Raw genomic sequence first — 24,725 nt, 5'->3', positions numbered from 1 at the left:
CAGAATCACTTTCTCTGAACTTGGTAGACAGCATGTCTCAAAGTCTTTTGGATGTAATTAACGCTAAAGATACCAACAGTAAATATTGAAGCACTATTTTTTTTATAATATATAGGGGTATCCATACTTTTGTCGTTATTAAATATTTGCCTTTTTCAGATGATCGCGTGTTTTGCAACAAATAGTTCAAATGTACAATATATAAATTTAATTCTTTAATGCAATATACCCATAAGCAAAATAGAAAAACAAACAAAGCGATAAATTTCACTGCTTAAAAGATATACTCATTTTGGTATTAACATTCATAGGGTATACATAATTTTGTGGGATACTGTATATACATGATTTTGACCTAAATCAAAAGAATTTAGTGCGTTCAAGACTTTTTTGTCGCCTGGTTTTGCATTTCACTATTTTTTATAATTAATGTTACATATAAAGTAATTTATAAATAAACTTTTAATATTACTATGCAAAATATACGATATTAAGAATTAGTTTACAAACCTGATGTGGATAACCATACCAACAATTCTTTATGTCCCAAAACCAAGGCTTATCCCAAAGGACGATAATTCCAAAAATAAAGCTGTAGGAATAATATATGCAGCGCCACGTATTTTCGCAAAATTTTACTATAGTTGTTGGTCTATCTGCAGCTCTTCTCAATCGCCACCAACGTTGAATTTGTCGCTCAGACATATCAGTTTGTTTTTTTAAAGACGGTACCTTAAAATATTTTGTAGTTTTAAATTAAATAAATTAAAAAACTAGTAACTGACATATGCTGGTTGTCGATATATTAAAAAAAATATTTACACATAGTTTTAAACGTAATTTATTCCAATGAAATTAAATTTCTAAAATTTTAAAGGCTATTGTATCTATTAAGACTTCCACTTTACAGTTAAACTCGAAAAAAGCGTCAGGACACGATAATACCCCAAAAATGCTATAATTGGTGGTATTATACTCCCTAATTTGGTTTTCGGTTAACAAATAGCACAGTAGAGCAAGTAAATCGAATTACTAACGAAATAAAAAAAGTACAGAGAGTAGGTACTGTTCAGCTATATTTCTAGATGTTGCTTAGGTGTTGCCTAAGGCCTCTTATATAAGATTAAAAACGTAATACCTTTAGCATTGAATACAACATTGTCTTATTTAAAAAAAAAATAGTAAATTTACTGTTAAAGTAAAATATTTTATTTATCACAGTGCAGGGTGTTAGACATATCGCAATATATAATGTATACAGCAGATATTTAGCAATAGCTATAGCTAATAACGTATTATCATGTACTTTTGCGAATAACACAGCTCTAGTAAGCATCAAGAATATTTCAGGATAACTTACATACCTACATATGTCGGAGAATGACTAACCAATCTACTGAATAAATGTCAATGAGCAAAAGCGCAAACAAGTTGCATTCAATAAATAATTTGCTAGTACCCTATATAGGAGCTAGGGAAGTTATGACCCGATTTTAACCATTTTTAACCAAATTTTTTTTACCCCAATCGATAACAATGGAACAAATGTTCCATCACCTGACCATGAAGAAATTCGAATAGAAATTACACGTTTGAAGAAGAGCAAAGCGGGGGCCGATGGATTACCGAGCTATTCAAATACGGTGGCGAAGAACTGATAAGGTGCATGCATCAGCTTATTTGGGATAAGTATCCTAAATATCACTTATAAGGTTCTATCGAGCGTAATGTGTGAAAGACTAAAGCCCACTGTTAACAAGCTGCTTGGCTGCCTTATCCATGTAACAACAACTAACCAGATATTCACCATGGACATTTCCGAGCCGTTCGATACCAAACGAGGTTTCAGACAAGGTGACTCACTATCGTGTGACTTCTTTAACTTTATGCTGGAAAAAATAATACGAGCCGCAGAACTAAATAGAGAAGGACAATCTTCTATAAGAGTGTACAGCGGCTCGTGTACGCCTATGAAATTGATATCATCGGAAGCAGCAACCGCGTCGTTAATTCTGTTTTTTTCGTCTGGATTAGGAAGCAAATCGAATGGGTCTGGAGGAGAAGGAGAACAAGACGTAATATCTCCTGTCATCAAACAAACAGCACTCGCGACTTGGCTCCCACGTCACTGTTGACAGTCAGAACTTTGCAGTCGTAGATAATTTCGTAAACCTGGGAACCAACATCAACAACACAAACAATGTCAGCCTCAAAATTCAGCGCAGAATCACTCTTGCCAACAGGAGCTACTTTGGTCTGAGTTGGCATTTGAAAAGTAAAGTCCTCTCTCGACGAACCAAAATCAAACTCCACAAAGCGCTTATCATTCCCGAGAGGCGACACTAGGAGTTTTCGAGAAGAAAATTTTGCGCAAGATTTACAGTCCTCAGAACATTGGCAACGGCGAGTTATACGACGACATTGACATAGCTCAGCGAATAAAAAGACAGCGGCTACGCTGGCTAGGTCATGTTGTCCGAATGGATAATTATATCGAAACAATTCAAATTACTTAGTTATTACGCTTCAACGACAATAGTCAAATTATATCTGTTCTGATCGATTGTATAAAATCTTCTACCACTCAACAATAACTTTAGTTTTATTCAAAGAGCATTTGCCTGTAGATGAAGAAATTTTTTCAATAAAAGCGTGATATACATACATATGTATATGTATATAGGTATATAATGGAAAAGAAAACTTAGATGCAGCCGGCGAACCTGAATGAGGAGCCCGGCTTATGATGTTCCCCAAATTCCAAACTTAGTCTAAAGTCAAAGTTATTTCATATCATACATAATACAGAGGTTTCAATCAAAGTGAAAAAATAAGTATAAGGCAGCAGAAAAACATATATGTCAAAACTCCGTGATCATTAAACCCCAGTAGCCAAAATTCATGTAATGAAATCCGCTTGAAAATAAAATATCTACCAGCCTACTAAAGTGCAACATAATACCAAAACAGTTTAATCACTTCTTTGAACGTGATTAGTTTGCAAATGGATTATAATTTTGTTTTTTACTTAATGTTAGGTTCCAAACGAGAAGATTCAATTAATAAAAGAAATACCTAAATTAAAAATAAAATAAAAAAACAAGTAAGTTCAGGGTTAACCGAACATTTTATACACTAGTAATGTAATCATGTAATTTTATTAAGATAACACACAATTTGTTTCACATATTCAGCATAAAGTCCACTTGAATAGTGAACATCATTATAGATTATATGAACCGGCTGGGGTAGTCCCTGGACCGATATCAACTAAGGTATAATGAAAGAAGGCGTGGTTTCGAATCGATTTTGCCCGTTTTCAAACTATGTACAGGATCTACGCTTTAGTGCCTTTTCCTCTAAGTGCCCATATTTTGCGGTATAGTCTAAATTTGCATATAAACTTCCCCCTTAAACTTCCCGTTTAAATGCCTGTAAAATTTAAGCCAAAAATAAAAAAATGTTTGGAATTCTCCTCTTTAAATTGCCTTTTAACTAGTGTTAAATTTTTAGCAGTGGCTCTTAAGTAGGGATTACTGTATAACATTGGGTTGCCAAAGAAATGTTACGTACCAAATTTCCTTGAAATTGGTTGATTTCCTACATGTTTAAATTGATTCTAGAAAGTATGCGTTATATAACTTTAACAGTTTTCGAGATACAAAAAATTTAATAGGGGCGGGACCACGTCTCTTATCAAAAAAAAAAAAAAACTGCATCCAAATGCCCTTTCCTAGTGTAATTCTTTGTACCAAACTTTACTTTTATGACTTAGTTATGGCACTTTATATGTTTTCGGTTCTCGCTATTTTGTGGGCGTGGCAGTGAGCCAATTTCGTCCATCAACGACACCAAAATTCTTATGGTGCCAAGAAACACCAAAATATATAATACTGAAGAAATATGAAGTTCCGATGTAAATAAACCAATGGGACATGTTCAGTATTATTGTAAACTTCACGTGAATAAATCATTCCAATTATTTCCACACGAAAGAAAAGTTTTTATCATGAATTTCATGTGAATGAAATCCTATATTTGAATTTCATCATTCTGTCCCACATGTTTTTTTTTATTCGTATTGGAACTATACATGAAAATTAATTTTTGAAAATTTATAAAGCAAATCATGCGAATCTTTTAGCATAAAATAATGAATTTTTTAGCATTTTAATACCCGTGCCATGTTACATAAATTATCTACAAAATACATTGCTGGTTGGCGGGACTTGCATTCTCCACCACGGTAAAAGATGAAGTGCCATTTGAAGAAATAATGTAATAAAACAACTTGCGGACGCACCTTGGGGAGCCACTTGACAATATTTTTATATTCTGAAATCGATTTCGATTGTGGCCCTATGATATTCAAGGAATCATGTTACTATTCCAAAATGGATGTACTTTCTCATTATTTTTTTTAAAGCTCTTTACTATGTTGGGATTTTTCACTTTAGTGTTGTCCAAAAACATCAACGATGTTTTTATAATAGATCTTGGATTACAAACTATGGCTGTTCTCCACAAGAGAAGAGTACACATAGACTGTCCTTATTGTCCGTGTGATAGTAACTCGCGGCCATACACCTTCCAACTATGTCCACGGATGTATTATTCTGTTACAAATTAATTACCAAGGTCGGTGTGGTCCGAAGCGTTATTTCTGAAATCGATTTCGATTGTGGCCCTATGATATTCAAGGAATCATGTTACTATTCCAAAATGGATGTACTTTCTCATTATTTTTTTTAAAGCTCTTTACTATGTTGGGATTTTTCACTTTAGTGTTGTCCAAAAACATCAACGATGTTTTTATAATAGATCTTGGATTACAAACTATGGCTGTTCTCCACAAGAGAAGAGTACACATAGACTGTCCTTATTGTCCGTGTGATAGTAACTCGCGGCCATACACCTTCCAACTATGTCCACGGATGTATTATTCTGTTACAAATTAATTACCAAGGTCGGTGTGGTCCGAAGCGTTATTTGAACGCTTATTAGTTTTTTCGCGAGAGAATTATATTCAAGCGTTCTCCACCACGCAAGAATCCCATAGATTATTATAGACTTAACTATGGTTTAAACAGCCAAATAACTATTTAATATACATTAGTTCATATTAAAAGAATAGTTAAACAAGTAAGGAAGGGCTAAGTTCGGGTGTAACCGAACATTTTATACTCTCGCAATTTATTGCTGTAATTTTATAAAGATAACACAATTCCATCCATATATTCGGTATAAAGTTCAATAGAATAACGAAAATCACCATAAATAGTATATGGGGACTGAGGTAATTCCTAAACCGATTTCACTCGTTTTCACCACCAAGATACAATGTATCGAAGACTATACGCTCCCCTAATTTAATATTACTTATAATTAGGTATATGGGGCCATCCATTAATTACGTCACACGAATTTAAGGACTTTTTAACCCCTCCCCACCCCCTCCTTGTCACAAGTTGTCACATTTTGAACTCACCCCCCTTGACGTGACGTCACCCATTTTCCAATTTTATGGATTTATCATAAAATAAAAAACAGGTTATTCTATTTATTCTTATATTTATTGAATAATCTTTAATAAAATCAACATTTAGTTAAATATAAAAGTACAGAAACAACGAATAACTAGTCAAGAAATAATAGATCCTTAATTATGCTGCTGCGTGATCGGCGAGGTGCAGAGCGTCCAGTCGTCTAGCACCCAGGAGCGCAGCAGAGCGGGAAACGATATTGCCCTAAATTTTGAAATGTGATGTCACAAAGCTTTTGTGGGCCTTGAAAAGTCATGGTTCGATTTTGACAATTTTTCCACAAGTGATGTCACAGCTCAAATACAGTATTTGTGTAATGTTTTATTCCGCTATCTTCATTTGTTCCTAATGTATACATGTATTATAAAGTGAACGAATCAAAAGAATTCAAAATTGAGTTATATGGGAAGTAGAAGTAGTTGTGAACCGATTTCGCCCGTGTCATCAGGGTGTCAAGAAAGTGTTATAAGTATACCGAATTTCATTGAAATCGGTCGAGTAGTTCTTGAGATATTGTTTTTGACCCATAAGTGGGCGACGCCACGCCCATTTTACATTTTGTAAAAAAGTCTCAGTGCAGCTTCCTTCTGCCATTTCTTATGTACAATTTGGTGTTTCTGACATTTTTCGTTAGTCAGTTAACGCACTTTTAGTAATTTTCAACCTAACCTTTGTATGGGAGGTGGGCGTGGTTATTATCCGAATCTCTCCTTCACTTGTGTTTGCATTTTGCAAACAATTAATTGACAATCGGATTTTAGTTATTCTTGCTTATTTGAAGCCCATCTTATGCTTTTGTTTTTACTTGTTGCTGTTTTTTATATTACTAGATATTGTTGAAATTATATCGCTCCTTAACATGAATAGTGTCGTAACTTAAAAACGCGATTTTGGAGTTGAGTATGTAGAAATGTGCGCACTTTCATCGTCCATATTGTATAAAAATTGCATTCTGATGCGTAGAAAAATTACCCGTGAAATAAGAATGTGACGTTATTTAACTTGTAATTTTTTTTATACTCTCGCAACAAATGTTGCTAAAGAGAGTATTATAGTTTTGTTCACATAACGGTTGTTTGTAACACCCAAAACTAAACGAGTTAGATATAGGGTTATATATACCAAAGTGATCAGGGTGAAGAGTGGAGTTCAAATCCGAATGTCTGTCTGTCCGTCCGTCCGTCCGTCTGTGCAAGCTGTAACTTGAGTAAAAATTGAGATATCTTGATAAAACTTGGCACACTTATTTCTTGGCACCATAGGAAGGTTGCTTTCGAAAATGAGCAAAATCGGACCACTGCCACGCCCACAAAATGGCGAAAACCGAAAACACATAAAGTGCCATAACTAAGCCATAAATTAAGCTATGGAAATAAAATTTGGTATGAAGGATCGCACTATGAAGAGGCATATGTGGATGTAATTTTTTTGGGGAAGTGGGCGTGGCCCCGCCCCCTACTAAGTTTTTTGTACATATCTCGCAAACTAATAGGGCAATATAAACCAAACTTTCTGCAGTCGTTTTTTTTAGCCACATCCCAATACAGTCCAAAAATGAAAGAAATCGGATCATAACCACGCCCACCTCCCATACAAAAGTTTAGTTGAAAACTACTAAAAGTAAGTTAACTCACTAACGAAAAACGTCAGAAACAGTAAATTTCACATAAGAAATGGCAGATGAAAGCTGCACTCAGATTTTTTTACAAAATGGAAAATGGGCGTGGCGTCGCCCACTTATGGGTCAAAAACCATATCTCAGGAACTACTTGACCGATTTCAATGAAACTTGGTTTGTAATAGTTTCCTTACCTCCCAATAATATGTTGTGAAAATTGGCCAAATCGCTTCACAACCACGCCTACTTCCTATATACCAGAACTTAGAAGATGATCTGAATCGTTTACTTTACAATATATAAAGTAAGCACTAGTGAAGATATCGGTGCAAAACTTTGCACAAATACTGTATTTATAGTGTGGCAGCCCATTTCTAAAAACCGCCGAAATGGGACCATAGGTTTTCAAGGCCCCATATATTGAACATGAGGACCTCGGTGCTTCTAACCTAATATTAGGGTTTCCAACTTTCAATGGACTTTATACAATATATATGACGAATATGTAGGTCAAATTGTGTATTATATAATATTAATTAAGTTAAATAAATAAATTGCGAGAGTATGAAATGTTCGGTTACACTCGAACTTAGCCCTTCCTTACTTATTTTGCAAATACATTTATTTACTGAATCTGCTCTTTAAAGCCTAAGAATAAGTTATAGAATCTTAAAACTAATTAAAACTAGACAAGCTCAACCAGGTGATTGAGTTGTTTTGGTGAAACGTTGCTCTTTAGTATGCAGGCATATCTCTTCTTTTTAGACGTGATTTATAACAGGATTGTACTAAAGCATTAGACAATGGGTTTGAGTGATCAAGGAGTTTAGATATATATTTTAATCTGCTGTCCTCTACTTCTTTCTTTACCATAGGGATACCAAGATCTTTATAGATATTATCATTGCGCATGTACCATGGTGAGCACGTGATTTTTCTAAGCATTTTCGATTGGAACCTTTGTATTATATCGATATTAATTGCACAGGTCGTACCCCACAGTTGATTGCCGTACATCCAAATCGGCTTTATGACCACATTGTATAAAAGCACTTTGTTGTCTAGGCTAAGTTAAGAGTTTTTATTTAGAAGTCAATTTAAATTTGCAGCTCTTATCTTCATGCATGTTATTTTACTAGATATATGTTTTCTCCACGTAAGCCTTCTATCTAGGTGAATACCAGGATAGGTAACTTCATTCGCTTGGGGCACCAAAATATTGTTCATTTTTACTGCCGGACACATTTTTAGTCTTAGAGAAAATGCAACGTGCATACATTTTTGTTCATTCACATTTATACGCCAGTTGGCTAGCCATTCTTCGACAGATCTTAAGTGCGCCGCTAATATTCTTGATGCTATAATGTGGCATTTGTTACGGCTCACTAAAGCTGTGTCATCCGCCAAAGTTGATGTCAAAACATTATTAGCTGTTGGAAGATCAGCAGTATATATGATGTACTGAGTTGGCCCTAAAACACTGCCTTGTGGTACACCAGCCCTTATTTGTCGTTCATCAGATATGAAGCCTCCTACTTTAACCATAAATTGTCTATTATTTAAATAACACTCCAATATTTTATACAATTCTAAAGGTAGAATGTTTTTAATCTTATATAAAAGCCCTTCATGCCACACCTTATCAAATGCCTGAGCAACATCTAGAAATATAGCTGAACAGAACTCTCTGTGCTCAAATGCTTTTCTTATTTCGTTAGTTATTCTATTTACTTGCTCTATCGTGCAATGTTTTGCACGAAACCCGAATTGATGCGCTGGTATTACATTATTAGCATTATCATGTCCTGGCGACTTTTTTTGATTTAGTTCTATAATTCTCAAGAATATTATCCTAAATTTTCAAGTCGATCCGAATAATAGTTTCGGAGATACAGCCTTTGGAAGGTGTGCGCTCAAGTCAGATATTATTGTTCCTCAATACTTTAAACGCGTTTTTCTCGGAACCGTGTTTTCAAAGTCGGTTGTCAAATATTCTCGAAAACTACTCAACCGATCTTGATGAAATTTTGCACAGATGTTCTAGATAGAATTTACTCGTGTTTGGATGAAGGATTTTTTTGGTAAAATGTCTGCCAAAATTCCAATTTTTACTTTTTTGTCTTTCCTTCGTTCAAGCAAGAGTTTATGTCCTTAACTAAAACACTTATTTTTGTTTTTTTAATTTTAGATGATCCTGTCAGGAGTCATGCTGACAACGAAGACGCACCTTTTTTCCGAGGAGTTACCGGAAATGACGTCACAATGGAGGAGTTTTATTTTTTTTTTTTAAATTTCAGATTTTATTCTTCAAATATGTCTGACAGAAAAAAATTTGAATGATTTTTTACATAGAAAACAAATATTGAAAATATGCCTTTTTTAACCGACAAAACCCATGTAACCAAACAAATATTTGAACTTGTGCACACAGACGTTTGTGCAACGATCAATGTAAATTTAATAAATATTTAAATGCGGCATTAAAAGACAATTGACTGTACTACATACAACAAAATGGGGTGGCAGAAAGAGTTAACAGCAAAATCGTTGAGATAGCTAAAAGCTTATTGGTACATGCTAGCTCATTATGGTACAATAAGATATGAAAAATGAGTATGCGGCGTTAGTAGCAAACAACACTTGGTCAGCAGTAGACCTGCCGAAGGGCCAAAAGCCGATTGGGTCAAAGTGGGTTTTTGGTATGAAACTTAATCCAGATGGAAATATCGAAATATTCAAGTCGATATTAGTAGCGAAAGGCTGTAGTCAGCAGCTGAGTTTAAATTATTGGGAAACATTTTCGCCAGTAATTCGATACGAAACGATTCATATGCTACTAGCAATTACTGTGGAGAAAGAATTGCATTTACTTCAAATGCATATCTAAATAGCAATCTAACTGAAGAAGTTTATATAAGACAGAAGGTTTTATAGGCACTAAAAGTCCGGGCAAGGTGCTAAAATTAAACAAAGCTATTTATAGCTTTAAATAGTGGTAAAGTGGAATAATACACTCGATTTAGTATCGAAGAGTTCGGATTTCAATCCGTCCAAAAGCGAGCCATGTGTGTATGTCAAAGAGAGATGCACATTGTATAGCTACATAGCAGTTAATATTGTTGACTTAATATAAACATGTCCTCGTGAAGAAGAGATTACAAATATAAAACGCAAACTATCAAACATGAAGCTGGTGCAAAGCATGTTCTGCGGTACTTATAAAAAACCGTAGATTAAAAGCATTATTATATTATCATTATTTCAACAGTGGTAAACCGGTAATACTATGTTGGGACCGACATTGAAAACATGTCATCCATGCAAAATCTGTCAAACGAAATCACAGTTTTCGCTGAAAACTACTTAAAAACTTACATTCCACTCATTATAATCGATGCCTGTTCTAGTTTAGTCGATATAATTAGAAGACATATTTTGCCATCCCCAAATTGTCAGTTAATATTTATTTACATTTTCAAAAGAATGGAGAAAAACAAAAGTACAAAAAAAAAAATCGTGTGGTGAGTGGGAGGAAGCGCTCCTATGTAATTGAATTGTGGCAAAATAATTGTGTGTGCTCTACGCGGGCCCAGAAAAAATAGCCATTAAACTAAGCATTAACAGTTCTTTGATAAACTCTTCTATCTTTTTTGCAAGACTAAGATGCTGGGTAGTAAGAGCCTCTAACAATTCTCTTGAAGAATCATCGTTCCAATACCTTCATTATTAAAATTTTCTTGTCGGTCAGAACGACTTTGGTTCCAGAATCCACAAATTGTGTTTTCAAGATGTTTTGAATGTCGGTCCGAACGTAGTATGAAAGGCCAAGGAATGCAAATTGGGCAAGCAACACTACAGATAGGAAGTCATACATCGGCTATTCGTTCTTTCTAACCGGCAGCGCATTTTCTTGGCAATCCAAGAAGCAAGATGTCGTCGCTTTAATTATATAGTATCTTCGTCGCTTACTGAAGGAAATAGCTTGCGGTTCCGAAGATCCTATTTTGTTGAAAGGCGACAACATGAGCGTTATACAAATTTCGAAAAATCCTGTATTTCATAAAATGTCAAATGTGTTGTATTGCACATCTAACTCCGAAAATCTAGTTGTACAAAACGAGATAATTTTATAACTTCGGATTATCAAGAGAAATTTTGTATGAGAAATCTCGTTTCTTAATTACAGATTATCGAGTTAAGCTCGTTAATGGAGATAATCTCGTTATATGTAAAAATAGTATTACAATGGAAATCAATGAAATTAAAATTTAAGTTATTAAGCATATTACAGCAAAAAAAAAAAACATTTTAAAGAGACATATATAATTTTATTTAACTCCTGTTGGAGCGTGGGTCCAAAAAGTTTAAAGAAAAATGAAGTATATTGATCCTGTTATGCTTTCGTTTCTTCAGGGTAATTACATTTTAACTTTGCTAACTCGAATCACTTTAATTCACAAAACACTTCGAGTTAGAAAGACTTCTAGTTATAGAAGTTTTCATTAAAACATTAACCTTTTCAAAATGCTGTAAAATATAGATTTATACACAGTTATATTTATTTACTTCGCATAAACTTATATGTACATACTTTAAAACATGAATTCTGTAATTTTTGTTGCTGCAGTTTGCTATTGTTTGGCCCTTGACGTCTGTATTCCATACCCTTTATGCAGTTCAAAAGTGTAATATCATATTCCAACGATAGTCGCGATTGTTCAATACCATCGATAGTATCGATAGTGCCATCGGTAGTTATCGGTAGAACTCTAATGAAGGGTTAATCTGGAGAACCTTCTGTTTCCGACCATATCCATTTTAACCCCGAATAGTTCGGTAGTATAAGTTCACCTTCATTTCTTACGAATTTTTATTTGACTTGTGTTTGCAAACAATTAATTTACAGTGGGTTTTTGTTGTTTTTGCTTATTCGAAACGCTATATTTGTGCAAATTTTTTTTATGATATCTTCACTGCTGCTTAATTTATAGATTGTTAAGTGAACGAATCAGTGTGACTTCAAAATAGTGGTATATGAGAAGTTGGCGTGATTGTCAACCGATTTTTCCCATTTTCACTATAGCATTGGATAGGATACCAAGGATATATTATGAAATGAATTTCCTTGAAATTGGTCCATCAGATTCTGATATATGGAAAAAGGAATAACTACTAAGAAAGGATTTGTTTGCATTGCCTTTCAAGCCCAATATCGAAATTCAAACATTGTTTTTTGTTTAGCAGCTCTTTCCACTTAACGGCTATAACAAGTGAATCGTTATTTACTAAAGACCGTTGAACTCTTGACCTTCGAACATGAAGATTTTGACGATTCCAAGCTAACGAACTAAATTTAGCAATTTACTTATGGCCACCCTTAAATAATAAAAATACAGCTTCGGAGGAGCCACGTTTATAGGTACAGTTTATATATTGTTAGGAAAGCACGTTTTTTGCGACTGTGTTTCATCTAATCAGTACAAGACAAATCCACGTATTTGGATAACAAGTCTTTAATTCTTCCTGAAGCCAAATATTCTTTAAGACGTTATGGCGATGCCGATTTTCTTTTTGGAAACTGAATGTCAAAGTGGGTTTGATCACCAAGACTTATTTCAGATTTTGGGATTAAAGTCAAAGAGGAGGCCAGGAGTTAAGGCCTGAAGACAGTGTAAATACAAATATAAACAGCTAGCAGAATAGAAAGGTCGCAATTTCTTTGGATTTTAGACAAAACAAGTTTAATGATAAATAAATTTTCGGTAACAAAAGCATAATATATCAGTTATTATTCTAACAACTTTTACTTACCAGTTTGTAATTCAACCGATTACACTTTTGGTAAGCTTTTTCCAAAATAGGGACATTGGAAGCTTTTTTTGATCGAGACGATTTAATACCTAATGATTTCCCGATAGGCATTATCCAGAATCTGAAAAATTACAATGTTAAACTTTAAATTCTAAATTAGTATTATTTGAGAAGTAACAATCGATAACTTTTTATGAATTCGCTAAAAAAAATTATTTTGAACATTAAATTCAAAATAATATCGGGACTGTTAAACATTAGATTTCAGTAACGATTCCTATGCCACCAATACAATTGTGTTATTTGTATTATAATCTTGGGAATATCATACAGAAATACGAAAAAATTTACAAATTTGGAAGTAACCAAAATAAACGGTGTGAAAGTGTAGAATTATTGGCCTTTTTTTAAAGTAAATTTTTATACTGGTTCCACTTGAAACTAGTAAGGGGTAGGTTCGAGTGTAATCGAACATTTCATACTGTCGCAATTAATTTACTTAATTTTTTGAGATTACACACAATTTAACCCACATACATAACTTAAAGTCCTCTAGAATAGCGAAAATCGTTATATATAGCATATCCTGGACCGATTTAAATTACTTTTGTCACCAAGCTTCTTCATATCCAATATTATACGCTCACTTAATTTTGCAATATAAATTCCACCGGAAGTTTGAAAAGCCGTATATCAGTTATATGGGGGCTAGAGGCAGTATTCACCATATTTTTCCAAATTCCAGCACAGAGAAAGGAAACATCTCTTCTAAATTTACATAAAACTACCAGACCCGACCACACGTTTTTATGGCTAAGTAGTAAATTTTAAAATTATTGATATATATTATTGTAGATCTGTATTAAGATAAATCATCATAATTTGTTAAACTTTGAATTTTTTTAATCGTATATTGAAGTATGTAACAAATCAGCAAATTTCAAAGTTGACTCAATCTTGGCTTCGGTGACGATATAGATTACCTTCTTCACAGCCACTCTTGTTCTATTGCATAGTCAAGGTTGATTTATGTTACGCAGCATGCATTTTAAATAGTCTGTGAGATAATTGACTACGTCATACTGGTTTGTAGCTGTGTCAACTCTCCTGGAACTAAATTCTAAATTGTCGCATTGAGATCATCGACATCTTTGTTTTTTACAACCAATATAGGTCATTCAATCAGCCATTTATGGTTATTATACTGTGGTTTCATGTCAGGAAAAACACGATGAATAAGCTCCTCTTTCGAGTCCATGAAGTGACAGAAATCTGTTGGAAATGTTATTAATCCGTCGTGGTGTCAACTGCGACCCTACCATTTCCAATATCTAGTAACTGCTTCTACAATCGCAGTTTGATATTGTTGCGAAAACATTCGTCTGTTAATGTTAATTGGCAATTCTTTATGTGTCACCACAAATTAGATTATTTTAGAAATGCGATTAGTTCGTCAGCTTTGCAATCCAGGAGTAATTTCAAGGCCGAATGTACCGTTTATCTGTCTACTAACATGGGCCAAGTTGCCCCTATTCACGTTATACTTTGGTGGTGAAAATAAGTGAAATAAAGGGTGATTTTTTAAGAGCTTGATAACTTTTTTAAAAAAAAAAACGCATAAAATTTGCAAAATCTCATCGGTTCTTTATTTGAAACGTTAGATTGGTTCATGACATTTACTTTTTGAAGATAATTTCATTTAAATGTTGACCGCGGCTGCGTCTTAGGTGGTCCATTCGGAAAGTCCAATTTTGGGCAACTTTTTCGAGCATTTCGGCCGGAATAGCCCGAATTTCTTCGGAAATGTTGTCTTCCAAAGCTGGAATAGTTGCTGGCTTATTTCTGTAGACTTTAGACTTGACGTAGCCCCACAAAAAATAGTCTAAAGGCGTTAAATCGCATGATCTTGGTGGCCAACTTACGGGTCCATTTCTTGAGATGAATTGTTCTCCGAAGTTTTCCCTCAAAATGGCCATAGAATCGCGAGCTGTGTGGCATGTAGCGCCATCTTGTTGAAACCACATGTCAACCAAGTTCAGTTCTTCCATTTTTGGCAACAAAAAGTTTGTTAGCATCGAACGATAGCGATCGCCATTCACCGTAACGTTGCGTCCAACAGCATCTTTGAAAAAATACGGTCCAATGATTCCACCAGCGTACAAACCACACCAAACAGTGCATTTTTCGGGATGCATGGGCAGTTCTTGAACGGCTTCTGGTTGCTCTTCACCCCAAATGCGGCAATTTTGCTTATTTACGTAGCCATTCAACCAGAAATGAGCCTCATCGCTGAACAAAACTTGTCGATAAAAAACATTTCGAACCGAACACTGATTTTGGTAATAAAATTCAATGATTTGCAAGCGTTGCTCGTTAGTAAGTCTATTCATGATGAAATGTCAAAGCATACTGAGCATCTTTCTCTTTGACACCATGTCTGAAATCCCACGTGATCTGTCAAATACTAATGCATGAAAATCCTAACCTCAAAAAAATCACCCGTTAGGTTCAGGAATTACCTCTGCCCTTATATACTATTTATATGATGATTCTCTAAGACTTTATGCCGAATATATCGGTTATCTTCATAAAATTACATCAATAAAATGCGAAAGTAGAAAATCATTCGGTTGCCTTTCCTTACTTGTTACAAATTGTTTTGAGTTATCAACACAACCTTATACAATTGAACAATGGCAAAAATATTTTAACAATGACAACCTTCAAAACATTATTATTTTTTGTTTTCTTTTTTATATTTTTGTTATCAATTGAAAAAATTCTCTTATTATTATCTTCCTCGCGATTTTTCCATATTTACATACTTATCTATTTGTGGCTTCCACGAATATTTTAAGACTACAATTAGCCACATCGGTTTGGCCGTTCTTCACTTTTAGCGAGACTAACGAAAAGCAATTCATTTTTATATTGTTACGTTTCAAGATATTCACCACATCTTATTATCATATTCCTACGATTTACAATACCGAATCCTTAACTCTACACTTATTTTCTCTCCTACTCCATCCTCCATTCGCTTGTAAGATCTAGAATGTAAGCTTTTCATGTAACTGTAAAACAGTTCTTATTTGGAATTGACCGAATAAAGACTCATATTATATCTGGCGCAGTCGGTAACAGAGATCTGCATTGAGTACTAATGAAATTAGTGCACTAACTCATAAGCCAAACAAATTGGTGCAAATGAGTACTAATACTAATATCTAAAATGACTAATACTACGTTCGGACCGTCATTGAAAACCTCTTGAAAATACAATTTGTGGATTGTGGAACCAAAGACGTTCTGACCGACATTTTGTGTTTTCGATGAGTTTTCATTGACAATTCACAAATTTATTTGTTTGTTTACATTTGAGCATTTTTATACTCCTGCAACGTGTTGCTAAGAAAGTATCAAAGTTTTGTTCTCATGTTGGTTGTAAGACATAAAACTAAACGATATAGGGTTATAAATATCAAAATGATAAGGATGACGAGACGAGTTAAAATCCGTCTGTCCGCACAAGCGTTTACTTGAGTAAAACTTCTGATCTATTAATGAAACTTCAGGAATTACACCATCTTTCATATAATGATTTTTGTTTTCTAGTGGACTTTGTGCCCGATACATGAGTCGAGTTGCATGTAATTTTAAAGCGCCTTTTTCGCAAAAAAATTTTGAATTTATTCTGCCCTGTACTCTAATTATCAAATTGTCAGTCAGAGGTGACCAGCATAGTAGGGTGACGTTTTTATTGTTCTTTAATCATTTAAAAAATGGAGCACATTCAAAAAGGTAATGCAGCATGTGTATAATGTTGAAATATAAAAAGTCACCATTCGAAAAAAAAGCGCTTAATAACATTAAACAAATAAATTGCGAGAGTATAAAATGTTCGGTCACACGCGAACTTAACTCTTCCTTTCTTATTTTTATTTCTGTTTCTCCATTGTTTTGACAAAGTAGTGGAATTTGTTTACAATATCAAATGACAATTTAGAGATGGCAAAATATGTCTTCCAATAATATCGACTAAACTAGAGCAGGCTCATTATAATGAGTGGAATGTAAGTTTTCAAGTAGTTTTCAGCGAAAACTGTGATTTCGTTTGACAGATTTTGCATGGATGAAAACACAAGTTTTCGTACGAAAACCCATTTTTTCCAATGAAAACACGTTTTCAATGTCGGTCCGAACGTAGTATAAGACTCATTTCCATCAAACCAAAAAAAACTCATAGTATTTCTACACTTATATGTGTCGTCAATTTATGACTCAAACGAGAGTATAGGAACAATTTGATTTTACTCACTTGTTCATTGGTCACGATGAAAATAAACTTGAATGAGTTCGGTACACTGATCGGTACGAGTACGAGATACCCAGCGAGAACTTTGTCACATTACAGTTTTCATTATTTCATTGAACATCCCTTTTCGGGCGTCTTTATTCATTTTCAATACAGTATACTCTCGAAAAGTAAATTCTCAGAAAGTAAATAATCGCGGAAAAGTTAATCACCTTTAAGATTACACATGCACCTCGTAAAAGTAAATTTTTTAATTTACTTTTCAGAGAGTGTGATAAAAAATTCGAAACGAAGCAAGCAGCGTTTTTTACGATGTTGCAAAAACACTTACTCTCTTGTTTATCGCGTCTTTTTAGTAAATAAACTCTCCTACTTGGTCCACTGGTTTAAAAATGAAAACGATGCAAATCAGGTGTCAGACTTTTTGAATTGTGGTACAAAAATGGTCAGAAAATATATTGCAAAAGAAAAAAACAAAAGAATATTCAAGATTTTTCTCTTCATAGTAAATACATAGTAAATACATATGTAAATGTAAATATGTTTTTCATGTAAATCCATATGTTTTATTGAAGCAAATAAATGAATGAATTTTTTAAGTTTAAAAATGCATTTAATATTATAAAAACAGATAATTTATGTATATATTTGGAAAAGTAAATTATTCGAAAAAGTAAATTACCCAAAATACCAATCGATTTACTTTTCGAGAGTATACTGTATATTACTATTAAGAGAAATATATTAGAACCTAAAAGCATCAACTTTACTGTCATTAAATAACTTAAAACATTAAATGTAATACACGACATCAAAGAACAAAACACATCGTTAGTAATTTTCCGCAGGGCACCTTTGCCTAGCGGCGGCACAGCCTTCGTCAGTTTTACTTTGATCAGATTCGTATTACTTTATTCATTCAGCTATACCCTGGGTGTTTTTTGAGGTATAGCTCATTTTGGTTTAACTTGACTGAATTATTGGCTCATGAGACAATTGCGCACTTCAACGATTTGTATCAAGAGAAACTTACTCATTATTCAAACTCTCGCTTTGAGTGCTGCGCGTAAATGTGTTAGTGGATATTAGTGTTTGATGATTTCTGACTTATATGCACTAATACTATTTTTTTTGTTACTCAAGCAACGACTCAAAAAAGGGAATAATTGCAGTTCTCTGTTCCTGACCCAGGGATTCCATATCCCCAAAAAACTGAGCGTTGTGTACAGCTTCTGACAACAGTTTCCCGACACGCTATTGTAAAGAATAAAGACGATATCATGGCCGTAACTATAAAAAGTCGTACTACAATACCACGCATGGAATCCAAAAAAGACTTTAAAACCTAAAAAAACTAAAACTAGAAAAGATTCCCAGTCATCAGTAAAAAAAAACACTATCTGTAACTTGCACCACAAAAACATATAATTTTTTGAAAACTTAATTCCAATAATAAAATTTTATTTTCGATCCACCGTATTTGCCACAGTTTTAGAATTAAAAAAAAACATGGGAATATCTGTATGCTGCATACATAGAAGCAATAGAACAATTTTCCGGATCGCTTCTTATGAAAGTGTAGGTTTTTGAGTACAATTTAATAAGTAAGGCCTCAAAATCTAAAGACGCTCTGCGCGAACTGGAAATTAATTTTAGACCCATTGTTTCTTAGCAAAACGTTCTTAGAAATTTCTGCAGTTTTCACCCATACGCCATTTTTGAAATTCTTATGATACGAGATGATGATAGTACTCTTGTTGTACAACAAGAAATCAGGGTCATCTATTTTACATCAACAGTATGTAAGCAATGAAGTAATTCAACACTTGTTTGAAAAATCACAATCACTAACAGGAAGGATCGTATTGTTGCTATTGGAGAGACAGAAAAGAAAAGAAATAATGAACAGCGAATTGGGTCTAAAAATTAAGATTTCTTTTATCAAACCTATTACGCGACTGTTTTACCATAAAGCATAAATTATCATTCCAAGTGTTGAGAAGTTTTCACATCGTCTCCTAAACTTCCAAGATGTCGAGATTTTCCTTGGGTCAGAAGGATCTTACTATTTACTAGCGCTTGTGCAGCTCAGCTGAAGCAATACAATATAATAGGGTAGTGCTCCTTATTGTTTTCATCCTCCATTCGATAAGACTGGCAAGTGTAGTCCTACAATTTCCTGAATTGTCATTAATCTAAGATGCTACGCTTCGAAGATACGCTGCTACCTTTATAGCAGCCTCTTGCAATTTAAAAACTCTAAAATAGTTTTGAAGACTTTTGAAGCGCCCTCCCCCACACAAGGATCATACCGAATATTAATTTAACTATGGTTTCATATATTCAAAGAACTAGCATACCTTAATTCATATTCAGTCTTATGATAAACATGTAAACATTTCATCAGACTTCACATTAACGACACATTGAATAAACTCATACATTTGTGTTTTTCGTATCATGAATTTTACATGGGGAAAATCTCACATCTTATGAAACAGGAACAAGTATCAATAGAAATAATTCAATTAATTTCAAAAAATTTTTAATATATATATTAAGTAGTTCTTTAGCTACATGAACCCAAAGTTAAATTAATATTCGGTGGGATCCTTGTGTACTGGAGGCTTCAAAATGCTTCACGACTATTTTAGTGTTTTTAAAGCAAAAGTGGCTGCCAAAAAAGTATCAGTAGATCTATTTCTTCGAAGCGTAGCATTCTTCAGTGATGTGACCATTCACTCTGGTAGTAAGTGCTCGCTGACTACGCTCGCGAGGCTAATAAAAAAGTCTACCCTCACTTTCAGTCGATACCAGTTATATATTCACGATTAGACTATTTTGGGTGTCTGGCCAATTTAGAAGTAAAAACCATATGAACATTTGTAGGAGATTCACTGCGCTTTTTTGAGCCGTAATATCTAATTGGGGGTTTTCTGACTTGCCAAAGTACTGGCATTATAGTCTACGTGTATTCCTCCTTTTATGGGTCTATAAACAAAACACAGTTAAAGTTTTTGGTGGAAAAGGTGAATGTATTTTGCAATAGTAACATGATTCCTGGATATTATGGAGCCATCATCAAAATCGATTTTAGGATAGAACAAGGTTATTAAGCTGGTACCAAATGTGCAGTTGAATTAATTCGAATATAAGTTTTCATTCACATGAAATTTTTGATACCAAATTTTATTTCGTGTGAAAATAAATTCATCATACAAAAGACAGAAATATTTTAGTTTTTCCTTGGGAATTTCGATCAAATATTGTGTAAATAGCATTTTTTTATTTCATTTGTTGGTTAACACATATAGAGATAGAAAACGGGGAAGTGGCAATATGTGCCATTCTGGATATCGCAGGAACGTTCGACAACGCCTCCACTACCATCATTATCAACGCATTGGAAAAAGCTGTTAACGTAAAAACGTATCCGTAAACTTAAAAATACCCTTGGCAATATAACCCCAAAGAACTTAGCTTAACAAAATAGTGTAACGAAGTGGGGCTAACATTTACCCGCTTAAAACATCACCAAGATAAATATCCCTGTCGGCTTTAAGGCATTGACATTGGCTGTTCCGCCGAGGGGAAATACTTGGCCCTTACATTGAACTCTTCGCTACGATGAAACAGACTTGTAGACAGTACGGCTGCGAAGACAACCAAAGCACTCATGGTGTACAAATGTCTGACGAGTAGAACATGGGGCTGCAGCCCATACATCATCAGATGGATGTACAACATGACAGTGAGACCTATAATCACATATGGTGTGGTCTTATGACACAGTGGTTCGGGTTGTATGAAAGCGCAGTCATAAATACTTCCCATTGAAATATCGCTATGAAATTTTCACCAAAAATCTAAAAAAACAAATTAAATATATAGTAAAACAAGTAAGGAAGGGCTAAGTTCGGGTGTAACCGAACATTTTATACTCTCGCAATTTATTTATTTAACTTTATTAATAATATATAATACACAATTTGACCCACATATTCGTCATATATATTGTATAAAGTCCATTGAAAGTTGGAAACCCTAATATTAGGTTAGAAGCACCGAGGTCCTCATATTCGATATATGGGGCCTTGACAACCTAGGGTCCGATTTCGGTGATTTTTAGAATGGGGCTGCCACACTATAAACGTAGTATTTGTGCAAAGTTCTGCATCGATATCTTTACTAGTGCTTACTTTATATATGTATTGTAAAGTAAACGATTCAGATCGTCTGAAAATTCTGGTATATAGGAAGTAGGCGTGGTTGTGAAGCGATTTGGATAAAAAAGCTGAATATGATTTGTCGTTATAGTTTCCCCTATCTAACCCCCATATTCCACCTATAAGAATAATATCATATAAAAAAATTAGGTAGGAAAAAAGAAAATTATCAACGAATTTAATACCGTTAACACTGTTATTACCTTAAGACTCTGATAATAACAATATAAAATAAACCCAAATTGGGATCGGGGGAACACAATTAAAACTTTATGTAAGCAAATTGAAGACGCAAAAAAAGGTAAAAAATGGGTGATATAAAATGCTAATTTCACAAAAAACATAAATCACATAAATAATTTCACAAGTTAAAAATTATACTTTTAACTTCAAAATCCTTTAAGAATAATTTTAATTTGTTAACCTTAACAATTAGAAAGTACCGTTAGATTTTTAGGAAAACCCGGTTTGCAAATAAGAAGTTTGAGGTATTGTAGTATTGGGAATGGATGAAAACAATAAGAGGACTCCGTATTTCTTCGCAAACGAGTCGGGTACATATTGCAACTCGCCGAAAAGCATATAACCATCATCAAATGCAAGAATTTCTATTTTTTAAGCAAACTTTTGTTTATTTCATTCCTTTGACAAATAATTCAATATTTAAAACAAAAATTAGCTGTTACTTAAGCACTGCTTAAGCCTCTCATTTTCAGTACTTAAGCCTAACTTAAGTATGAACTGTAAAACACTATTTTTCTGTCTTATCTGAAGCACAACCTAAGTACGGACTGTGAAACCGGGCAAAATTCGTTTGACCAGCTATAAGTGGTTCCGAAAAAAGTGAATTCAGAAGCATCAGTATTTTGACGATTACAAATACATCAGCAAATTTCCGTACAGCGAACACAATTAAAACTTTATTGGCCGGTTTTACTGTGCGTACTTAGGTTGTGCTTCAGATACTACAGAGAATAGTGTTTTACAGTTCATACTTAAGTTATGCTTTAGTACTGAAAATGGGAGACTTAAGCAGTGACTTAAGTTAAGACCAAATGAAAACTTAGCTAAGCATTGATGTAGACTGAGTAGTCATTTGTGTTCCACAATCGATGTTTTTTTTCTATAAAATTTCATTATGATAAAAAGTAACCCAATTTAAAACATGTTTTTCTAATGACATCTATGAAAATGTGTTTGGCAAATTGAAATAATTATTGATGAAAAATAAATTTTTAGTACTTAAGCATTACGTAAGTTTGAACTGTAAAACAATATTTTTCTGTTTTATCTTAAGCACAACCTAAGCACGGCTTATTAAAAAAACGCACACACCCAAGTAGTAAATGTAAATCACTGTGCCAATGACAGCCAATATTTACTGAGATACCGTTTGCGTCGGCTAACCGCGTATCGACTACAACCTTTTTCGCTTGACGTTTTAACTGAACCACTCTTTACAAACAATAACCATCCGATTCTGAAAAGACAGTTATACTGCCACCGTAAAAACTTGATAGACGGACACGCGAATACTGTTTCAATTCATATTATATGCATACAATATATGTAGAAATAATTTCTTCTGCAAACGAACATTTTATTCTCTCGAAATTAGAAAAGCCTCGATCTGAAGGTACCGTTGGAAAGAGGAAATCATCCTGATTAAAAAATATATAGATTAAAGGTACCGCAGACGCCTAGTTTTCGAGATATTCGGCTTTAAAGTTCAAAAAATCAAAATTTTCATCAAGCAATTTCACACACTTTAATACACTTTACACTCTTTTTTCACTTCCAATATCTAAAATTACATTACTAACATTCAATAAAATTCATTTTTAAAAAGCTCGGCCGAAGGCCGTCAATGCAGAAAGGAGTTTTACGCGAAAAATCTTCGGACACCCCTAGTTTTGGCTCGGCCAGGGTTCTTTTTTTAAAACGCGGCCAAAGGCCGCTAATGCTGAAAGGAGTTCTACGCGAAAAAAATTCAGACATCCCTGGAAAGATTTTTTATATGCATACTTGATGCAGAAGAAAGTTCTACGACAAAAAACTATGATATGCAAATAAATAAAACGCAGTGTTGCAAAATCCTTCACATATAGCTTCTAAGATGTGTCATCGCTCGGTTTCCAGATAATTGTAAACACAGAAACCTTTTCAGCTATTAGTGTGCTAAATGATTTTTAAAATAAGTAATTTTTGCTTAAAAACCTTAAATAAATCTAGAATTTAAATTAAATTGAATGTTAATATTGTAATTTTCAATATGTATTGTGAAAAATGTGAGAAAATTGCGTTAAAGTGTGTGAAATACCATATTACAAATATTTCAATAACTATAAGTCCGATCAACAGTATTTATATATATTCCATCTCTTTCACCGGATACCCCAATTATAACGGAATTAATTGTCAAACCGCCAAAGTAATCGGAATCGTGCCATAAAACCCATAAGTTTGTAGTACCAAATTACATAATGCAAATCACTTAAAGAAATTAAGATACCTGCTAGACATATGTGATATAAACTAAACCAAACGGATGAAATGTAATCCATAATATTAAAATGAATCGCTAAATGTGTTGCTAAGCGCATAACTCGAGAACAGCTGAACCGATTTCTCTAATTCTTTTTTAGAATATTCCTTGAAGTACAAAAATGGTTCTTACGTAGAGAAAAAAAATTACCTGAAAAAGTCTAAAATCCACCTTTTTCTAATCTCCCATACAAACAATGTTATCTATAGATATAAAAATGAATGGCGTTATCGTTAGTCTCGCAACAAGTCGAGAACGGCCAAACCGATCGGGTTAATTTTAGTCTTGAAATATTCGTGGAAGGCCAGAAAAGGATTAGAAAGTATGTAAATATGAAAAAACGCGAGGAAGATAATAATTAAAGAATTTTATTTGAGTTGACAACAAAAATATAAAAATAAGAAAACGAAAAATAATAATATTTTGAAGATTGTCATAGTTGAAATATTTTTGTCATTGTTCAATTGTAAAAGGTTTGATAAGTAAGCAGCTTTCTCACTCTTTTTTTACGCCCCTTCTTCGTTAGCAAAACAATAATATTTTTTTGGAAATCTATCCAGAAAATTGTTCAAAAATCTGTAAATAGTAGCAGATATTTACCAATACAAGGGGTAGGCATACTGTTTCATTTTTGTTTTTTTTTTCAATTTTTTTTTATTGACATTTG

General features: G+C 33.7%; 1 protein-coding gene across 1 annotated transcript in view; it reads right to left on the bottom strand.

Moving 5' to 3' along the window:
- LOC105215043 (ceramide synthase 5) overlaps positions 1-24,725 on the bottom strand; it is a 71,068-nt gene that overhangs the window by 43,608 nt on the left and 2,735 nt on the right. Inside the window, exons 2-3 of the mRNA XM_011188787.3 lie at positions 12,973-13,093; positions 511-732 (exon numbers count right to left, since the gene is read on the bottom strand). Coding sequence (XP_011187089.1) covers positions 511-732; positions 12,973-13,093 — 343 coding nt within the window. The remainder of the gene's footprint in view (positions 1-510; positions 733-12,972; positions 13,094-24,725) is intronic.

The sequence above is a fragment of the Zeugodacus cucurbitae genome, chromosome 5 (genome assembly GCF_028554725.1).
Source record: "Zeugodacus cucurbitae isolate PBARC_wt_2022May chromosome 5, idZeuCucr1.2, whole genome shotgun sequence".
NCBI classification, from domain to species: Eukaryota; Metazoa; Arthropoda; class Insecta; order Diptera; family Tephritidae; genus Zeugodacus; species Zeugodacus cucurbitae.
The sequence above is the reverse complement of the archived record's forward strand: the minus strand, read 5'-3'. Positions and strand labels throughout refer to the sequence as shown.